Genomic DNA, 17,251 nt, shown 5'->3' with positions numbered 1-17,251 from the left:
TTATGGGTCATTTTTTTGAATGAACATTCTTAACTCCTTTAGTAAATCAGCTTTACTAAGCATTAGATACAAACAGATTTTTTTCACCAATACCCAATGAAATCACACCATTAAAATGTTACTAGTGTATCATGTTAGGTGTCCTGATCTGCTTTCTTTTATTGGTCCCAATGCTTTACAAACACAGGAGTACACATTGAACAAATATTAGTAAGAAAATAAATAGACATTTTGTTGCACTGTTATCTTAACATAGTTAAGCTACAAAGACACTCTTCTATCCTTTGATTAGTGATTTTAATCTTCAGTTAGTTGTGGAAAGTCTCACAAGAAAACTGATTTATGTATTGCTTTTAATAGATAACACTTAATATTATATTAAAAAAAGATATAGATAAAGATAATAAAGAAGATAAAAAAACAGGCCCTGTAATAATTTATACAACAATAAATGTATCCAATATTGGACTTGGTATCGGCCTTGCAAACCACTGTTAAAAATGCTCAGACTGAGAGGAAGAAGCAACACAAAAGAATCAATCGGTTGTGCTGTATGCCTTATATGATGACAAAAGAACATGATTTTAATATAAAAAAGCAGAGAGACATCTAATTTAGTATAAGGTAGTCTTGACTCAGCTGATAAGTTCAATTCCTCCTTGTGAAAAAGAGTTAATCAGCCTGCAGCTTCTTATGGCACTGTGCAGTCACAGGTTGGTGAAGGGACAAAACCTTTAAGTGCTACTTAACTGCAGAAAAGAGGAAAAATTAGACAGAGCTGTGCTATGTGGTAGAGATGCGTCAATCTTAGAATTAGATATACCACAATACAAATCTTTTGGAAAGTAAAAGGGCTGTGTGACAGTTTGCCTGGAGCTTAGCCGTCAAGCTGTAGTATGAATGAAAATAAACCCCCTTGACTGCCACTCCCAATAGGCCCACTGCTTAAGCTGTCCTTGGTCTGATTCATCAAGCTATGATGGAAGTTATGGATTGCTAAAGTGCAAGGAATATAATCTTGTGCAGTAATATGGCTTGAAGGGTCACTTGTGTTACCAAGTGCCATCACAGCCAGACAAATCGGGGTCATCAAGATAACATATGAACACTTTGGGTGGGGGAATTACCATGCATCCGCTGCATTTGCACCAAGAAAATCTTTGTGAGATATTAGCAGCCTACCCAGGATGCTTAAAATAAGATGTGTATCTTAGTACAGAAAGGAAAAATCAGTCAGCCAATCAGACAAGCAGGAAATTATACTTCTGATGACATTTCTCTACATCTACAATGTACAGAATGGCTCAAGGATGCCATATTGGTTTTCATCGAATTACAATGGCTGCAGACTAAACATAAATCACTTGTGTAGAAATTGTATATCCTATATTGCATATACTTTTTTTTCCCCTTTAAGAAAGTGGCGACACCTTTAATGCAAGCATTGTTTTTGTTTTCCTAACCAATAGGACTACAGGTTTAGAGCTATGGTGTATGGATATAAAATGTTTTGTAGCTGAAACCTATTCCATGCAAAGCAGACTTCAACAGAATATGTGAGCCTTACAGGGCCTAAAAGATTTGTGTATTGTAATAATGTAGTAAACATTTATTTAAAATTATACGCTGACTCCAGGCAAACAGCTAAATAAATAGAATTAGGAACCTCTGTATCTAATAAAAATATACTTTACCTAGTCTTGCAAACCGGCCAACATTTTAAATTTGGTGACTTTTCCACAACTGCAGTCAGACCTTAGAGCATGGCCAGCAAATTGCCTCAAGGCAACTGCTTAGACAATAAAGCAGAATTATCACACTGATGAAGTCTCGAATAGATCAAGTGTTTTCGTAACACTGCAACAATAGCAAACAGCTACAACATTATACTGAGTAACTTCCTCAACTCATACAGGGGCTGTTCTCGTCATATCATGTGTATGTAACAAATTATATGAAACTCCACTTTTTTCCAGTAGGTCTATTTCAGTAGTATGAGTTGTGGAACATCAAGAAAATTAGTTCAAGTACTTGTTTAAATCCAACAGTGTGCATCAAAGGAGCCAACAGAGGCTAACAGGAGCACATGAAAACGCATAATACCTATCATGCTCTGCAAATTCATGGCTACTGAGACCAGCCCTTGGCAACATGTACACTTGGTCTAGCTACATTTGGAAAACAGCAGGCTATTTTAACACTCTCCTAGATACTGAGCACATATTTAAAGAAAACACACAATATATGTGCGTTGAAAATACATAAAAAATTAAGCAGCCACTTGTAATGTCATTTAGGGTTGACAATTTATGCAAACTTTGATTTTATTAGGAGTAAGTTACTGTATCATTTGAAAAATTCCAAATCTTTGTAACTATAATTTTAAAGCTGTGTTTGTGCAAATGAATGCCAATAAAAAAGTAAAATCACAAAATATTGGTAACACTTATACATTGTAAATAGCCAATATTGACTATACCAACACCATGTTTCATCACAAGTTTGCTTTGTGTTTTTTTTTTTTTTTTAATTATCCTTCTTTAAAATTAGTCCCCCATTGCCTACTACCGTTGCCTTTGAGGAAGCTGGTTCAAAGTTCCAGTCAACAGGAGTCAACAGTTGGTGGGTCTTTTTGTAAGTCCAGTATGGATTCAGAATAAGAGTCACTAATGCTAAGCCAGTAAGGAAAAATGCTAGATATGCCAGGGGTAATGTGGTCACCATGCGATCCCAGTTGTAAAGGGATACCCACCAGAGGTGATAAGTAAGGACCATGCGACAGTGGAACAGGTGAATCATAAGCCATTGATTTGTCTTCCAAAATAAGGTACGTGACCAGCCAGCCTAGGAATACAAAGTACAGAAAGAAAAAAGAATGAAATTAGAGATATGAATTTCATCTAATTAAAAATCAGAAATAATTAATAAAGCATCAAATGGTCATTGGCTAAGAAACAACTACCCATTATTCCCTAATGTTTGTGCAAAAGAAAGCTAGGTTATGCTTATTGCCTTGCAGTGCTACGCAGCATTTTGCAGATTGTTAAAACAGTGAAAATGTGGAAAAGTGGGATATCGGAGAGGAGCTGCAGTACATTCATATGGTCAATATATAAACCTACTAAGGTGATTACAACCCTCCATGAAAACCAAAATTTACCTTGATGGGCCACCAAACATTAAAACAAACTATTTATAAAATACCATGATAGCCCACAAAGTGAGAACTTTACTTTTTTTAATGGGCACCATCACCTAATTAGTCTGCTCATGTTTACCTTTAGCAGCATCCATGAAACGCAGGTGAAAGGTGTGCTCATTTCCAACAATAAAGTCACCATGCCCAAATAGTGTCCGGCTGTGCTGCAGAAGATCACACCAAAGTAGCCCAAAAAAGCAAAAAAGTGGTGAACAGCCAAAAAAGCATCAAATGTCCAAAACACAAAATTAGAGACATGCAGGGCTATGTTCTCAAACAGAAAGAATCCAACCGCTGTTAAAATAGTGAACCAAGACCACCCTCTCCGTCCAGTGATCTTGTCAGCAGTAAGTACAGGATCAAAGAGCAATGCAATAAGTCCTGCAATGATACACTGTACTCCAAATACAGCTCGGGTAGCTGCAAGATCCCAGAATACCTTCTCCCGAGTAGACAGAGCTCTGTAGGTGGAAAAGAGAGGTACAGACAGAAGATGGCAAAATGTAAAAATCCCCATGTAAAACAGGAAACCAGCAGCTATCAGCTTGAAGCAGATGCCCCATGATGAATAATCTAAATCAAAATCAAAGCTATACATAGTAGAAGAGATGATGGGTCCTTTTCAAGCTACAACAAACAGCACCGTCCACTTCTTATGCAGAATGCTTAGGATGATCTTTCAAGTGTTTCAGGATGTGTCTGGTAGACAATTGGCATCTTCACCTACAGGAATAGAGAAGAAAAATAAGAACAAATACATACAGATAATGTCTCTACTACTACATAGATCAATTCCTGACTGTCTGTACCTTGGTCTATCTCTGAATCTCTAATGCATGGCATGCAAAAAGAAAGTTTATAACCATCAGGTGGGAGGAGAAGTTCACTATTTGCAATAAACATTGCCCGCCCTAGCAATTGTTTTTTCCATCTGGCATAGAGCCATGGTAAACCTAATTCTAACCTAAAAAAAGAAAAACAGATGCATTTAAAACTTGTTCAAGTCATTGTCAAATAGATTCTTAAAAAGGATTTCCAAGCAGCTAAGTACACAAAAGGAGAACATTTAGAGTGCTATTTTCTGCTAAGGGGTTTGCATGTGCCAACCCAGTGTTGAAACTTACACAGCCCTGCCAACCCGCACAGCTATCCCTTGGACAGTTAAAGTGCTCTTAACCAATCACTAAAAGTTATTACACTCACCTCTCCATTAGTTTGTGTCTACTACCTTCTCTCTGTTCTAGTAATGCAGCCTCCCTCAGAGACCCCTTGTTGTGCTGTAGTATCTTCCACCAGTCTTTATGTCACTACAGAACACAGCAGTGATATAGAGGTTGCAGCATGTGCAGGAGATGCACGTAACCAACTATCCTGGTCACATACTAAAGATTCTGGAGGGAGCTGCAGCACTTGAATGAAGCAAAGATGTGAGACTCACAATGGCTGACAGGTGAAATGAATGTTTACCTTCCTTCTATTATAGAAAAGTGCAATTAAAATGTTATTTGTCACTTACAGGAACAGAGTTTGGGTATGGCCTTGTCTCATGACTGGACTGGAATAGCAGCAGATTGATGGGGGTCATGTGCCGATGTGTTTATTTTTAACATATGTGCATACAATATTCACCCCCCTCCAATATGAAGAATGACTTCCAGAATGAAGTGCAAGTGGAAAGTGGGTACTGCGGGTACACAAACATTCTTGTGTATACTATGGAGGAGGAGGGAGGAATGCTGCATATTACACTGTACACTGCCATTTATATTAAAGACAACAGCTGAGTCACTGTCTATATCGGTCTGTCTTTTGCAACCCCTATTTGATGTACAGTGCTGTGTAATATGTTGGCGCTATATACGTTTTGTTTAATAATAAAAATAATAATAACAACTGCAAATAGAAAGAAGCTATAAGATCACATTTTCACCAAGATCTTTTGGGGTCAACTAGAGAAAGGTGTGCACTTAAGATATATGTTATTACATTTAAAGTTCATGAACACCATAGGCACATATTAACCATTAACATGGACAGAAGAACCTTGTTTATAATTCTATCGCCAGGTACTGCACAACAACATTGTAAACTATTGAAGCGAACATTGCTGTTTTATAGGTGTGACCCGGCTATAAGTGGAGCGATACGTCCACACCTAAAATTTACCAACAAGCAGAATGATTATTGCAGATGACCGGTGATATGTTTCCTGCTGTATAACATTCTTCATAAAACACACTGAGGAGCACTATCTCTACATAGGAGACAACTCCCGCCACCAATAACACACCCCTCTAATAGGGGGGAATCACCATACATGTAAAGGAAGGGGCAGATTTTGTCCCCCCAGTGATCTGTATTACCCCCCATCCAGAGCAATGCCCATGTCCCTTGTGCTCCTCCATCTCTCCTTAGCCAATCACTGACCACTCAGAGATTACAAGTCAGCTGATTGGTCATGGAGAGGGGATGCTGAGGATAAAGGACACTTCCATTACATGTACAGTGACAGACACATGGAGAGGGACATACCAATGGGGTCATTGCTTCATTCTCACACAATAAATGATATTTTATGATGACTGGACTTGTCATTTAAACTTTAACACCACCAACATTAAGAACTTTGATTATAATATCACAGACGCCACATAAGTACACTATTATAAAGTTATAGCAGCCACTTCGCACATATTCCTGCTCAAACATTCTATTAGTACATAACACAGAGTCACCTACCAGTAGGGAGCAGACCACGTGACGTAGGGACAGCACAGGACGAGGCGGCCGCCTGCCTCTCAGATACAATACGGGGCATTCAGCCTGCACTCGGCATCCCTGAACACGTGACCTGTGCACAGCTCTCCCCAGCCACAGCCACTTCCGCCTTCTCCGGGAACGTACTATCACAAGAGTCTGGAGGGGGGTGTGTGTGGGGGAGAGGACCGTACCATGGTGCTGCACGCCAGTTTATTATTGCTTGTGCCATGTAAGAAGGAAATCTTCAACCTTGCTATCATTACAGCGCTCAGGTATCTGTAGTCCCATGTGACTGCGCGCTTGTCCGCAATGAACTTTGTATGCTGTTGGCTGCACAATGTGTTTCTGTATATATTGCAGTAAGGAGCCATGTATATGGGACAATATTTTTAATACAGCGGCCCAGGCATTGTACACTCAGCACTCACTCTGTATATTTCTCCTTTCCTTGTTCGTCATTACCACAATGATTACATTGTTATTGCACAGTATTTATATAGCGCCAACATACTACACAGCATTGTACAATGTTTATAGTCACTGGCTGTCCCTACCTCAGTCATATGTGATTAGTCTAGGGGCAATTAGGGGGGGGGGGGGTCAATTACCCTGACTGCATGTATTTGGATTTATTCCATCAATTTTTCATTCATTACATACCAGGGGCAGCATGACTGGGTATCCATCTCCCCTCCTATTGTATGATACACCCCCCACCTTCAAGATTGTAAGCTCCTTGGGGCAGGGTCCTCTCCTCCCGTGTCACTGTCTGTATTCGTCATTTCCAACCGCTATTTAATTAATATTATGCTGGTGTTATAAATCCTGTTCAATATTATAATCTGTGCCTCTCCCTGCAATGCAACCAGATCATGTCTGGGAAGGACTGGCCGGTACACCCGGCATGCTTTAGCCTCCATGATGACCTGAAATCCAGAGAGCAGGGCAGGGGCAAGAATCTTTGAGATGATGAGATGGCCTTTGATGTCCCTTGTCAAGAAATGATACTTGCTGCAGTTTCTAATGCGCTCTGTGGGAAGCTGACTGGGTACAGTGAGATTGGAGTAATGAATTCCAGGACTGGATTGGAGCCTGTAACGTAAGGCTGGTGATCAGCTGTGTACTGAATTAGGTAAGAATAGGGGTGATTACCAGGGATAACTTGTCCCTGTGATGTAACCCTTTCTGGATGACAACAAAGTCATAATTAATATACTCTCACCTCTTTATACTTCTTAGCACAGAAAATGCATTTTATATGCATACTATCAGTATGTTTTATTTTCATAAATGATTGGCTGTACTGCGACATTGTACAGATTCTTAAACTTATTTTACAGATCACCAATCTGTCAGGTGCTATGAAACATAACAGCCAGTGGTGACACCTTGCGATGAGATAATCCATGGTTTTCACAGAATAATGTAACAATGCTGTAAATTTATAGAGTAGTGAATCTTCCAGGTCTATGTGTTTGAATGTCAGTAAATAATTCTCCACCAGGTAATGTCAGATTCACTGCTTTAAAATAGAGTTCTAAATATTTATTGGTAAAAGTTTTCTGTCCTGTTTGCTGCTTGAGCCCATAGTGTCTTTCCTTCTGCATTCCTGGGTGTGATCTATTAAACTATGAATTGGGTGTAACATACATTCCTAACACATATATTTCATGATGAATGGAAGACGCCAATAGAAGTCACTTATACAGTATTTGGATTTCAATATCAGAGCCTTTCAACTGTGATGTGCAAAGTCCAATTGTTTTCCTTTTTATTAGGTTTTTTGTTTGAATGAGATGGGGGGGTTTGTATGTAGTACTAGGTTTTGTATTTGTGTCAGCAGGTTGTGGATGGCTTCAAGCAAATTGTGCATTCCCATACAAGCCTAGACATCTAGGGCAAGTATAGTAGTATCAGCATGTGATGGATAACTTGGTAATAACGCTATCATTCATTAGCATACCTAAATCAGTTTTTATCATTTTTTATTCAACAAACAAAGAACATGTGGCCCAGTGTTTTAATTTGGTAAAGTTTATTGTTTTTTTTTTAATTATAGGAACATTAACCTCCCTGCCAGTATGAATATTAGGTATGTAAAAGGCAGTACATTTAAAAAAAATGTATTATTTTAAATTTCCGGCCTACCAGCTGCACGCTGGCACACAGATACCAGGGTAAGAAGATGCCGGGTAAAGCTGGAGGACGTCGTGGGCACCGCTTACCAGGTAAGCTTTTTAAACTCCCTGCCAATTCCATCCCGAGTGTGGCTCAGGGTTTGTTGATTTAGGTAATGAAAATTAACCCAGAGCCACACTTGGGATTACCGCTAAGGAGGTTAATGCATAAAAATGCAGTCTTGAGCCATCATGTGATCTTTATGTCATGTGATCATATGATCACCTGATTAGGAACCAAGCTAATTGGTTCCTCTTTGTGAAAGGATTAGCAGCCCCGCCCTGTGCTGGTGTGTAAGGAGGAAACATTTAAAACTTTTCCCTAGCATGTGGCATTATATGTAGATAGTGGGATGGGGGGAATAGGTTTATGTGTATGTATGGATTATATAGGTGCATGTATAGTGTATGTATAGAGTATATACAATTAAGTAATTGTGTTAAAAAAGGCTTTAGTTCCTCACATTTTATTGCAATCTTTTTGTTCAACCCACTGAATTAAAGTTGAAAGTCTGCAGTTCAACTGCATCTGAGTTGTTTCTTTTAAAATTAATTGTAGTAATGTACAGAACCAAAATTAGAAAAAAAGTTGTCTCTGTCCAAAAATGTATGGACCTAACTGTATGTGTATGTATAGTGTATATAGTTGTATGTATGGAGTATATAGGTATATATATATAGGTGTGTATGTATAGTGTATATGTAGAGTGTGTATAGGTGTATGTATAGTGTGTGTGTGTGTGTGTGTATATATATATATATATATATATATATATATGTATACACACCATTTCTTTTCTTTGTATGTGGTGAAACCCTTGTCAGGTTTTAATGGCCGTTTTATGTTAATGTTGGGGAAATTATTCCTATTACAGGTGACCGCCATCTCCAGTACAGAAAGTGAAGAGAAATCAAACTTTGTAAGTTGTCAAAGAAACAGGAGATGGGGGGAATCTTTTACTGGGAAAACCCTGTTCTGTTGGCAGCTATTCTTAGAGGAGATTTCCATAGTTATTGAGATATGTCTTACATCCTGTTGGCCTGGAAGAAAAGGGAAATCTACCTGATACAGACAGAAAGCATACATAAAACATAAATATTTTCCCCGCCATACACTTTACCCTTTTCTATTCCCAGATGTTGATTAGGTGGTCACATGCTGTGGTGTCAGCAGTCTCACTTCTAGTTATAGCAGGGCATTCGTTGCAATGAGAGGAGCATTCTATTGGAATGTTTTTGTTCCTATGATGGAGCTCATTGTCAGTTGTACATTGCGACATTGTATTTGTTTTTATTAAATGGCTTTTAGCCTGGGCTGTAAGTAGGTCGTGCTGGTTTTGCTATGTTGCAAGAATGCAGCTGACTCTCCCTGGTACTGAACAGATGTTTTTCCCTGGAAGGGAATACTAATGAATACTACTAAGGATGGCAACATGGTGCATTTCATAACAATGCCAAAAATTGTGAGCAGTCAGTAACCAGCTTATAATATTTCTTTCATAATATATTATTATGCACAAAACGTCAGGGATAGTACCTTGACCCACTTGTTCTAAATACCTGTTCAGAATTTTCATTATTGCCTGTTAAAGTGAACACGAGCTTTCAGTTAGAGCTTGGCTTAGGTTTTCCATGTACAGGAACTGTACAGTGGACTGTAACATGCTGTGTTATAAATTAACTCAGTGCTCAACCCAGAAATGTTTTTAAGCTGGGTGGGAAGAAATTGTAGGTGGGTGGCAGCCCCTGTATTGTGATCAAACTCTTTAGTAACCACCCAAAAACAGCCGGGTGGGTGCTGAAAAATGCCAGGTGGTGCACCCAGCTAAAAGGGCCTGGGGAGAACCCTGAAACTGATTGTACCACTTCCAATAAAACCCATGGAAGTGTTTATAAAAGGTTTTAAACACTCTTTGGAAGAGTTTACAGGTATTTATAATCTTTTTAAACACCCAGAAACCCTTACAAACCCCTATAAAAGCAATATGGGCTTTTAAGCAATATATGGGCAATTTAAGTGTTGTTAGGCTTGCTTTTAAACACTTGTATAAACTCACATAAACACATTTAAAAGTAGTATTGGCATTTATAAGCGTTTAAAAAACAGTCTGTGCAGACTAAGCTTAAGCTTGGTGTTCCTGACAAAGTGAGGATTTACAAAGCGTGTAAAGTGTAAGTGTACAGTGTACTGGCTACTATTCAGTAAATTATTCTGGACTCAACCTTCTATGCAGTCATATACATATAATTTCAAGAAATATTGTTCCACTAAGCTTGTTTATTGAAAGGGCTTTCCCTTAGCACATAAATAAACGTTCAATCAGATACCAACTGCCAACTTTGTTGCATCATATTGATTAACATTACAACTACAGTATCTTAACACTCTGTTGGCCTACACACAGAAAGGCATTTTTAGCATTTAAAAATAATTCAAGATCCATTGATTCATTGCCCCCTTTAGGTTTGCTGTCCTGGGAAGTCTACGTATGTAGCTGGCATTGTTGGTAGTAGAGAGGTAGCATTTAATGTCTATTGCAGTACTTATTAGAATAATTAAGGGCTTAGATACCTCTACAATTTGCAGAATAAAGCTAAGTCATACTTATAAAACATACCTGTGATATCTTACTACAACTGTAAAACAGTATCTACCAGTGCAGTTGTTTTCTTTAAACGCTGTATTTCTCTTTGACAGGGCTGTCAAACACAGATTACATTTGGATTTATGAACCCTAAAAATTTCACTTTAAAAACTTTAAAACAGTGGTTGGTCGCCAACCTTTTGGAGCTCACAGACCACTAAATTTACGGACTCCAAACCGCGCATGCTCGGGGAGCTGTGAGTCACTTAAAAGGGAAGAAACTTCCCCCAGATTGATGTCCTGATGCCAGAACCAGCCTACTCTCCCATCGCAAGTCTAAGCCTGCCATGAGAGAGTGGGTGGGTTGTGTCCACCCACCACCCTGAGCCTGCGGTCCATACGGCCAGTCCGCAGCTCTGAGTAATTTATGGTAATCTAGTTTAACTTTTTAAAGCAGCAGTCACCAACCTGTGGTTTGCGAAAAAATTGGCCGGTGTGCCCCCCCCCAGTGGAATCAGGAGAGGGACCCCTCTGAGTGGGCGCACTGGCCAGTGTCGAGGACTACCAAAATTTTCTTGCGAACCACCGGTTGGTGACCGCTGCTTTAAAAAATCAAACTAGATTACCATAAATTGCAAAATCTCTCCATGGGATACTGAGTTTTCAAGTAGGATAAATACATTACAATACAATACAAATTGCTGTCACATGCTCTTGTCTCTTCAAATTACACCTTTTACCTATCCCAGTGCATATTTTTAAAGTTAGAGGAAAAAGATCTATGTATCTTAACCCCAGAGGCATGCTGGCTTCACCTAAAGCTGCACAACTAAAGGATCATGGAGCCATGTATCTCCCATGCAGTACTTCCACAGGAACATTAGGAATTCTGTTACCTCCCACAAATGTCAGAAGCAGAAACAATTCAAAAATCGACCCTTTGTCTAAAAGCCTTGACATTGCTGCATGGTTGAGGATTATTAAAGGTGCTAGATATGGATGAGGTGACGTTTTTCATGCCATGGCTGGATGTATCAACACATAGGAAGTATCAGGAACAAGCAGAGCATGGTGGCTACATCGCAGATACAGTAGGCCATAGAGGACTATAGTAGACATGCTCAAATAGGAAGGGACATTCCCTGAGGTTTAATATTTGCAGTCCACTAATGATGATGCAAGCTATAACAGCAACCACATTTTAATGTGTGTTTAGTGGCACTTCAGATTCTTAAAACATTAATATTGTGATGTTAATATATTTTTACAAACCTAATCACAGCGCTGTTTGTCTTTTTGATAAGACAGGAATTCAGTCTCTAGTTATCAGCCCACCATATTAAAAGACTGATAATTAGAGATTGAATCCCTGTCTCGATCTCCCATATACATCTTTGATTTTTTTGCTAAATAATAACCAATTTGAACTTCTTCTGAACCATCCATTTGGTTTGCTCTTACGTATTTACCTCCTTGCATATCAATCATCAATCCTGGGCCAAGTAATATATATATTTTTTTTTTAAATTAGATTTAAGTCTGTCTTGTTAGTTTATGTTACCTAAACTACAACTACGACCAATTATTTAATTACTTACTTTAATTGTAAAGTAAAATTCACTTTTTTGCCATAAAAAACCCTCGTTTCTTCTCTTCTCATTTATTCTATAGGATTCTGAAAAAATAACTGTCTGGTAGGATGTCATCAGTTAATCTTTATGAAATTAGTAAATGAACACAGAAGTTGTCTTCAGGTATGTTTTTGAGAAAAAGTATGTGTGAAAGAAAGTTGAGTTAATTTACTAAAATAGGTCAGACTGTTCACTAAAATTAATTATGATTCTGGAAGGAATAATTCACTTAACTTGTGAATGTGGTAAGAGTTCACATTGCAATACCCAATAACATACAAGGAAATGTAAAAAAAAAAAAAAAAAAACTATTTTTAATTTATTGGATGGCAGATGTCAGCAGAACATGACCTCATTCACTAAGCCTTCTGTTTGGCCTCCATATTGGAGGTTTGGCTTTTTTTTGTGCCTTACATTTCATGAAGTCTACATCTCACCAGACTCTTCCAGAATGTAGATGGGTATGCCAGGGTCCCACTGGAGTCTGAGCGTATAATACATTAAAATTAAGCATGATGTGAATATCCTCTGCATCACTGTTTCCTTGGCCAACCACATGCAAACTGTTGCCTGTTTCTAAGTACTTCTGTGAAAGAGTGTGGCTGGCTTTGGATACTGTACACACCACACTGAACTACCAATGAGAACAAAATAAAGATTCCTGTTCAATAATTCCAATAATACCAGCGCACAATTAGCCTAATACTCTATTAACCTGCTAGGATTTGCCCATGGTTCACACTGTCAAACCACTTAATTCCTTTGGTATACACAGAGCAATTAACCCTTAACAATTTATGGCACCACCAACTTAATCAGGACATATCTTCAACTCTCAACTCCGGTTGGGAGTTAATGTACCACAAGCAACTCGCATATTTAAAACACAAAGGAAACCACTCCATGACAGAGGAATATCCATATTACCAAGGGAACCTGGCAATCAGTTAAATATTTCTTGCTTCAATTGCAGCGATATTACCCTAAATACAGCGCCATCTTTATACTGGCATCTCCACATTGTCACTGCTGACAATTTCACATCTACACCTTGGATTTTTCCTCTAACCACACCTATATCTACTTGAGTCTTTCTATCCCCTGAGGAGGCCACTGTTTTGGGCGAAATGTGTCAGGATTTAATGGAGACAATATGACTTCATGTAATGTACTATGTTCATGTAATTCATATGTGTTGAATAAGTATTTAATGATATGGTAATCATGTTTAACAAAATTCCTATATGGAATATTTGGTATCACGGATGTTTGTATCTAAAACACACAAATACATACTTTAAATTCACACAAAATGTAGTGCCAACAAAAGCCCGCCTTTTCCCTCTCTTTTCTACTCCTGTGAAAGTCTTTTACTGCACATCCATCGTAAAAACACCTTAAAATTACTTACTTACTTACCTAAGATTACATCCCTAAGCTATCCATACATACACACATACATACATATATGTGAAATTTTAAATGAAATAGATAAAAATTTAGAACCAATCAAAACTTTTTGTGCTAGAAACAGTATTTTGATTGCATTCAATAGAAAAAAAATATTATTATATTTTATATTGTTATTATAATATAATTATAGAACAATGGATGGTATGTCTATTACTTGTAGCCAACTGCAAGGATCAATGTAAATCTATTGTAGTGTTTTGTTTGAAATATCCAAAATATTGACATATCAAATTTAAAAGCCGCATAACCCTTATTTATTGTACAGCGCTGCGTAATATGTTGGCGCTATATAAATCCTGTTTATTATTATTAATAATACAGATAAACGTTAGCATTACATCTTTTAATAGCAATGAGGGATATATTTCTTGGCACATTATAAACTACTATCCATGCATATTCTTCCTATTCATAAATCAGAACAGGACCAGTGACAATAAGAGAAGGAAAAGAGCTACCATGGTTTTGTATGGCTACTTCACTTATTTATCTTCATGTGCCTTTCTGTTATTATCCAGGAAAGTTAAAAAATAATTTTAAATACAAAATTGCTACTTGTAGGACATAACAGTAATGAGCATACATTCTCATTAGTACATGTCAGCGTTAGTACACACGGGGCATGTAGTGTTAGGAAACCAGTTCATGTGTAATACACTGTACATGTACTGTCTACTTCACAAAAACCAAAGTTCGGGAGCCACACTTTGGTAGATAACATAGTGGGGGAAGATTCATTATGCATAAAAAGGTCTTTTGGAGAAACTAATTAAAAGGTAAGGTATTGAAAAAGGTATCAGGATTTTGGAAATTTTCTTTTACAGAACCCACAAGGTTCTAAAACCTTTGTACATTATTGAATATTACTTACTTCATAAGGAAACTAACTTTTGTTCCTTAAAATGTATGTCAAGCCAAAAAAAAAGTGTATATATAAATAAATAAATAAATATATATATTTATATATACAGTACATCTCTGCAGTACAATAGCATTTCTCCATTTAACTTTCACGTAACCTTTTGTTTCCCTTTTAGAATTTCACTTAGACTTATGGTAACTCTTCTGAGCTTTCTTCTATATTACAATAGCATCTAAAGCTGGTTATACTCTACTCAATGATATTATTAGATTAAATAATTAATTCAATAAAAACATTGAACGTAATGAAAATCTATTGGAAACTAGGGCATACTGTTTGATCAATACGCTATACAAACTTTAATTAGGAATACTATTTCTTTTAAAGATCAAGTAACTAATCTTCATTACACCAACAACCTCTCCTTTGGCACTTCAGTTCTGTATTCATTTAGCTGGGGGCATTCCCCAACAACCACTAGCCAATGAGAGCATTCTCTAATATTTACTACTACAAAAACACAAGTAGACAACACTTGTCAAAAGTTGTTTACTGAAGCTTCATTCATAATTTTGGCTAATACAACCAATGTGACATTTGGAAAGTTGAAGACCTCCTTTATTCAAGTATCCTGTATCTTTGCCTTGATAAAGGCGGCCTCCAAATTCTCAAAGCAGCACTTTAGTTGATTGCTATAAAACTTCAGTAAACAAATTCTTTTGATACTGGACCTTCAAGTGCTGGATTATTTTGGATTCTATGGTGCCACCCTCAGTTCCATGTCAGCACACCAATGGGTTAATCCTGCTTTTCTCTCAGTATCTCCTAGACAGACTACCTTTAGAGGGCTCTACTGGTCAACAGAAAGTGCTGGCATCAGAAAACATTTGTGATGATTGCAAGTGGACATGTTTGTCATTTTGTGACTCAGCTCAGGTTCCTGTGGCATATGTTTTTTTACCCATGCAGTAGTTTCAGTTTGGCCCAAGCAATCAATTGTACCCCTTTCTAACACAACTGAGCATCTGGGAGCCTCTTCGGCTTCCAGCTTACCCAGACCTCCCAGGAGGTCTGCTCCCTCCGGCTCTGCAAATCAATTTGAGTTGCTCTCTGCAGGTCTTGCTACTGAAAGCCAGGAGCATTAATGCCACCTACTACATGATTTGGGTTCAATCCAGTTGTTTGAGTCTACAAAGCTTTATGGCAACCTCCCTATGGGTCAAACTCATGTTGGAGTTCTTCAGTGAGGTCTTGATATGGGTCTTCGCTTGAATACCTTGTACTTGTTTTTCCTTTTCCCTGGCCATTCTTTCTTTATCAGATAGAAGGGTTTTGGAGACTGCATCTTTTAGAGCCAAAGATCCTTCCACCACCTTCTTTCGAGACACAAACGGGCCTAATACCTTTATTGAGTTTTATCGCTAAAGTCACTTTAAGCTTTCAAATAAACCAGGAGATTGTTCTACCTTCTGTTCTGCAGCGGAACAGTGTATTCACAACCTCATTGTTTGCAAAACCCTTTGGGCAAATCTGAATGTTTCATGTCTCAGACAATCCCTTCATCAAACCCTCCCGGAGCCAATAAAGGTAACAAAGCCTAATGCAGAGTGAACAGCTCATAAATTATCCAAAGTAGTAGTAGAGGTCATATATGTGTGTATATATATATATATATATATTTATATATATATATATATATATATATATATATATATATATATATATATATATATATAGTGACACCAAGGCAGGATTGGAGGTGGAAGGGAGATATTTTTGCCCAGGATTCCTCTTTCATGGGAAGTAATTTGCCCACGATTCCTCTCTTGTGTGAAGTAGCAGGTGGACGACTCTAATTAATAAAGAAGCACTGAGTGTAGAGATATAACATACAGCCAGGAGCTCAGTGAGTGAGCTCTGTTTGGAGACACAGACAGGTGGACTGTGTGAGCGAGCTCTGCTTGGAGAAACACAGACGGGTTCTGTGTGAGGGAGCTCTGCTTGGAGACACAGACAGTCGGTCTGTGTGAGGGAGCTCTGCTGGGAGACTCAGACAGTCGGTCTGGGTGAGTGAGCTCAAGTCGGCCTGTGTGAGTGAGCTCAAAAGTTAGTAGAAGGTTGCTGAAAGCTTGGTTTTGAGCTGACAGGGAGAAGCCCTCCAGTTGATAGACAGGGACGTCTGATGTATATTAAGTGCCGGACAGGCAAGGTTTTCATTTGCTGTTTTTTTTATTTTATCTGCAACCTTCAATAAACCTGGCGGCAAGCCAGCTTAAGGCTGATACCTCGGTGTGTGACCTGAGTTGGATGAACCAGACAAGTGTCCTTTGAACCCAGCAGGGTTCCTGAGCGTAACCCCTCACAATATGTATATATATATATATATATATATATATTTTCCTCTCAGGAAGAGACTGGTACTTTGCTTTTGGAGGTGATGTGCAGAGTAGCTACCTGATACTCAAGGCACATGCTCATGTCTCACTGCTGTGGTGAATCGGCTGGCTTAACCACTGCTTCGGACACAAAGTTCCGTCTGTAACATCCTTATGCTTTTTTTTTCA

General features: G+C 38.2%; 1 protein-coding gene and 1 long non-coding RNA gene across 2 annotated transcripts in view; one reads left to right on the top strand and one right to left on the bottom strand.

Annotated features, from left to right (window-relative positions):
- Positions 1-2,292: 2,292 nt before the first annotated feature.
- Positions 2,293-6,079, bottom strand: CLN8 (CLN8 transmembrane ER and ERGIC protein). The gene is made up of 3 exons (XM_072408417.1): positions 5,939-6,079; positions 3,279-3,922; positions 2,293-2,844 (listed from the first exon to the last, which is right to left on the bottom strand). The coding sequence occupies exons 2-3, from the start codon at positions 3,795-3,797 to the stop codon at positions 2,527-2,529; spliced, it is 837 nt and encodes a 278-aa protein (XP_072264518.1). The 5' UTR covers positions 3,798-3,922; positions 5,939-6,079; the 3' UTR covers positions 2,293-2,526.
- A 5,672-nt stretch (positions 6,080-11,751) lies between these two features.
- Positions 11,752-17,251, top strand: part of LOC140328647 (uncharacterized) — a 64,978-nt gene continuing 59,478 nt past the window's right edge. Inside the window, exon 1 of the long non-coding RNA XR_011920322.1 lies at positions 11,752-12,475. This is a non-coding gene — a long non-coding RNA (uncharacterized lncRNA). The remainder of the gene's footprint in view (positions 12,476-17,251) is intronic.

The sequence above is a fragment of the Pyxicephalus adspersus genome, chromosome 4 (genome assembly GCF_032062135.1).
Source record: "Pyxicephalus adspersus chromosome 4, UCB_Pads_2.0, whole genome shotgun sequence".
NCBI classification, from domain to species: Eukaryota; Metazoa; Chordata; class Amphibia; order Anura; family Pyxicephalidae; genus Pyxicephalus; species Pyxicephalus adspersus.
The sequence above is the reverse complement of the archived record's forward strand: the minus strand, read 5'-3'. Positions and strand labels throughout refer to the sequence as shown.

Coding starts and splice junctions, on each gene's coding strand:
- CLN8 (XM_072408417.1), bottom strand. CDS start 3,797: ATGTATAGCTTTGATTTTGATTTAGATTATTCATCATGGGGCATCTGC. Junction 2,845..3,278: donor TTTCATGGATGCTGCTAAAG/GTAAACATGAGC, acceptor TTGTATTCCTAG/GCTGGCTGGTCACGTACCTT.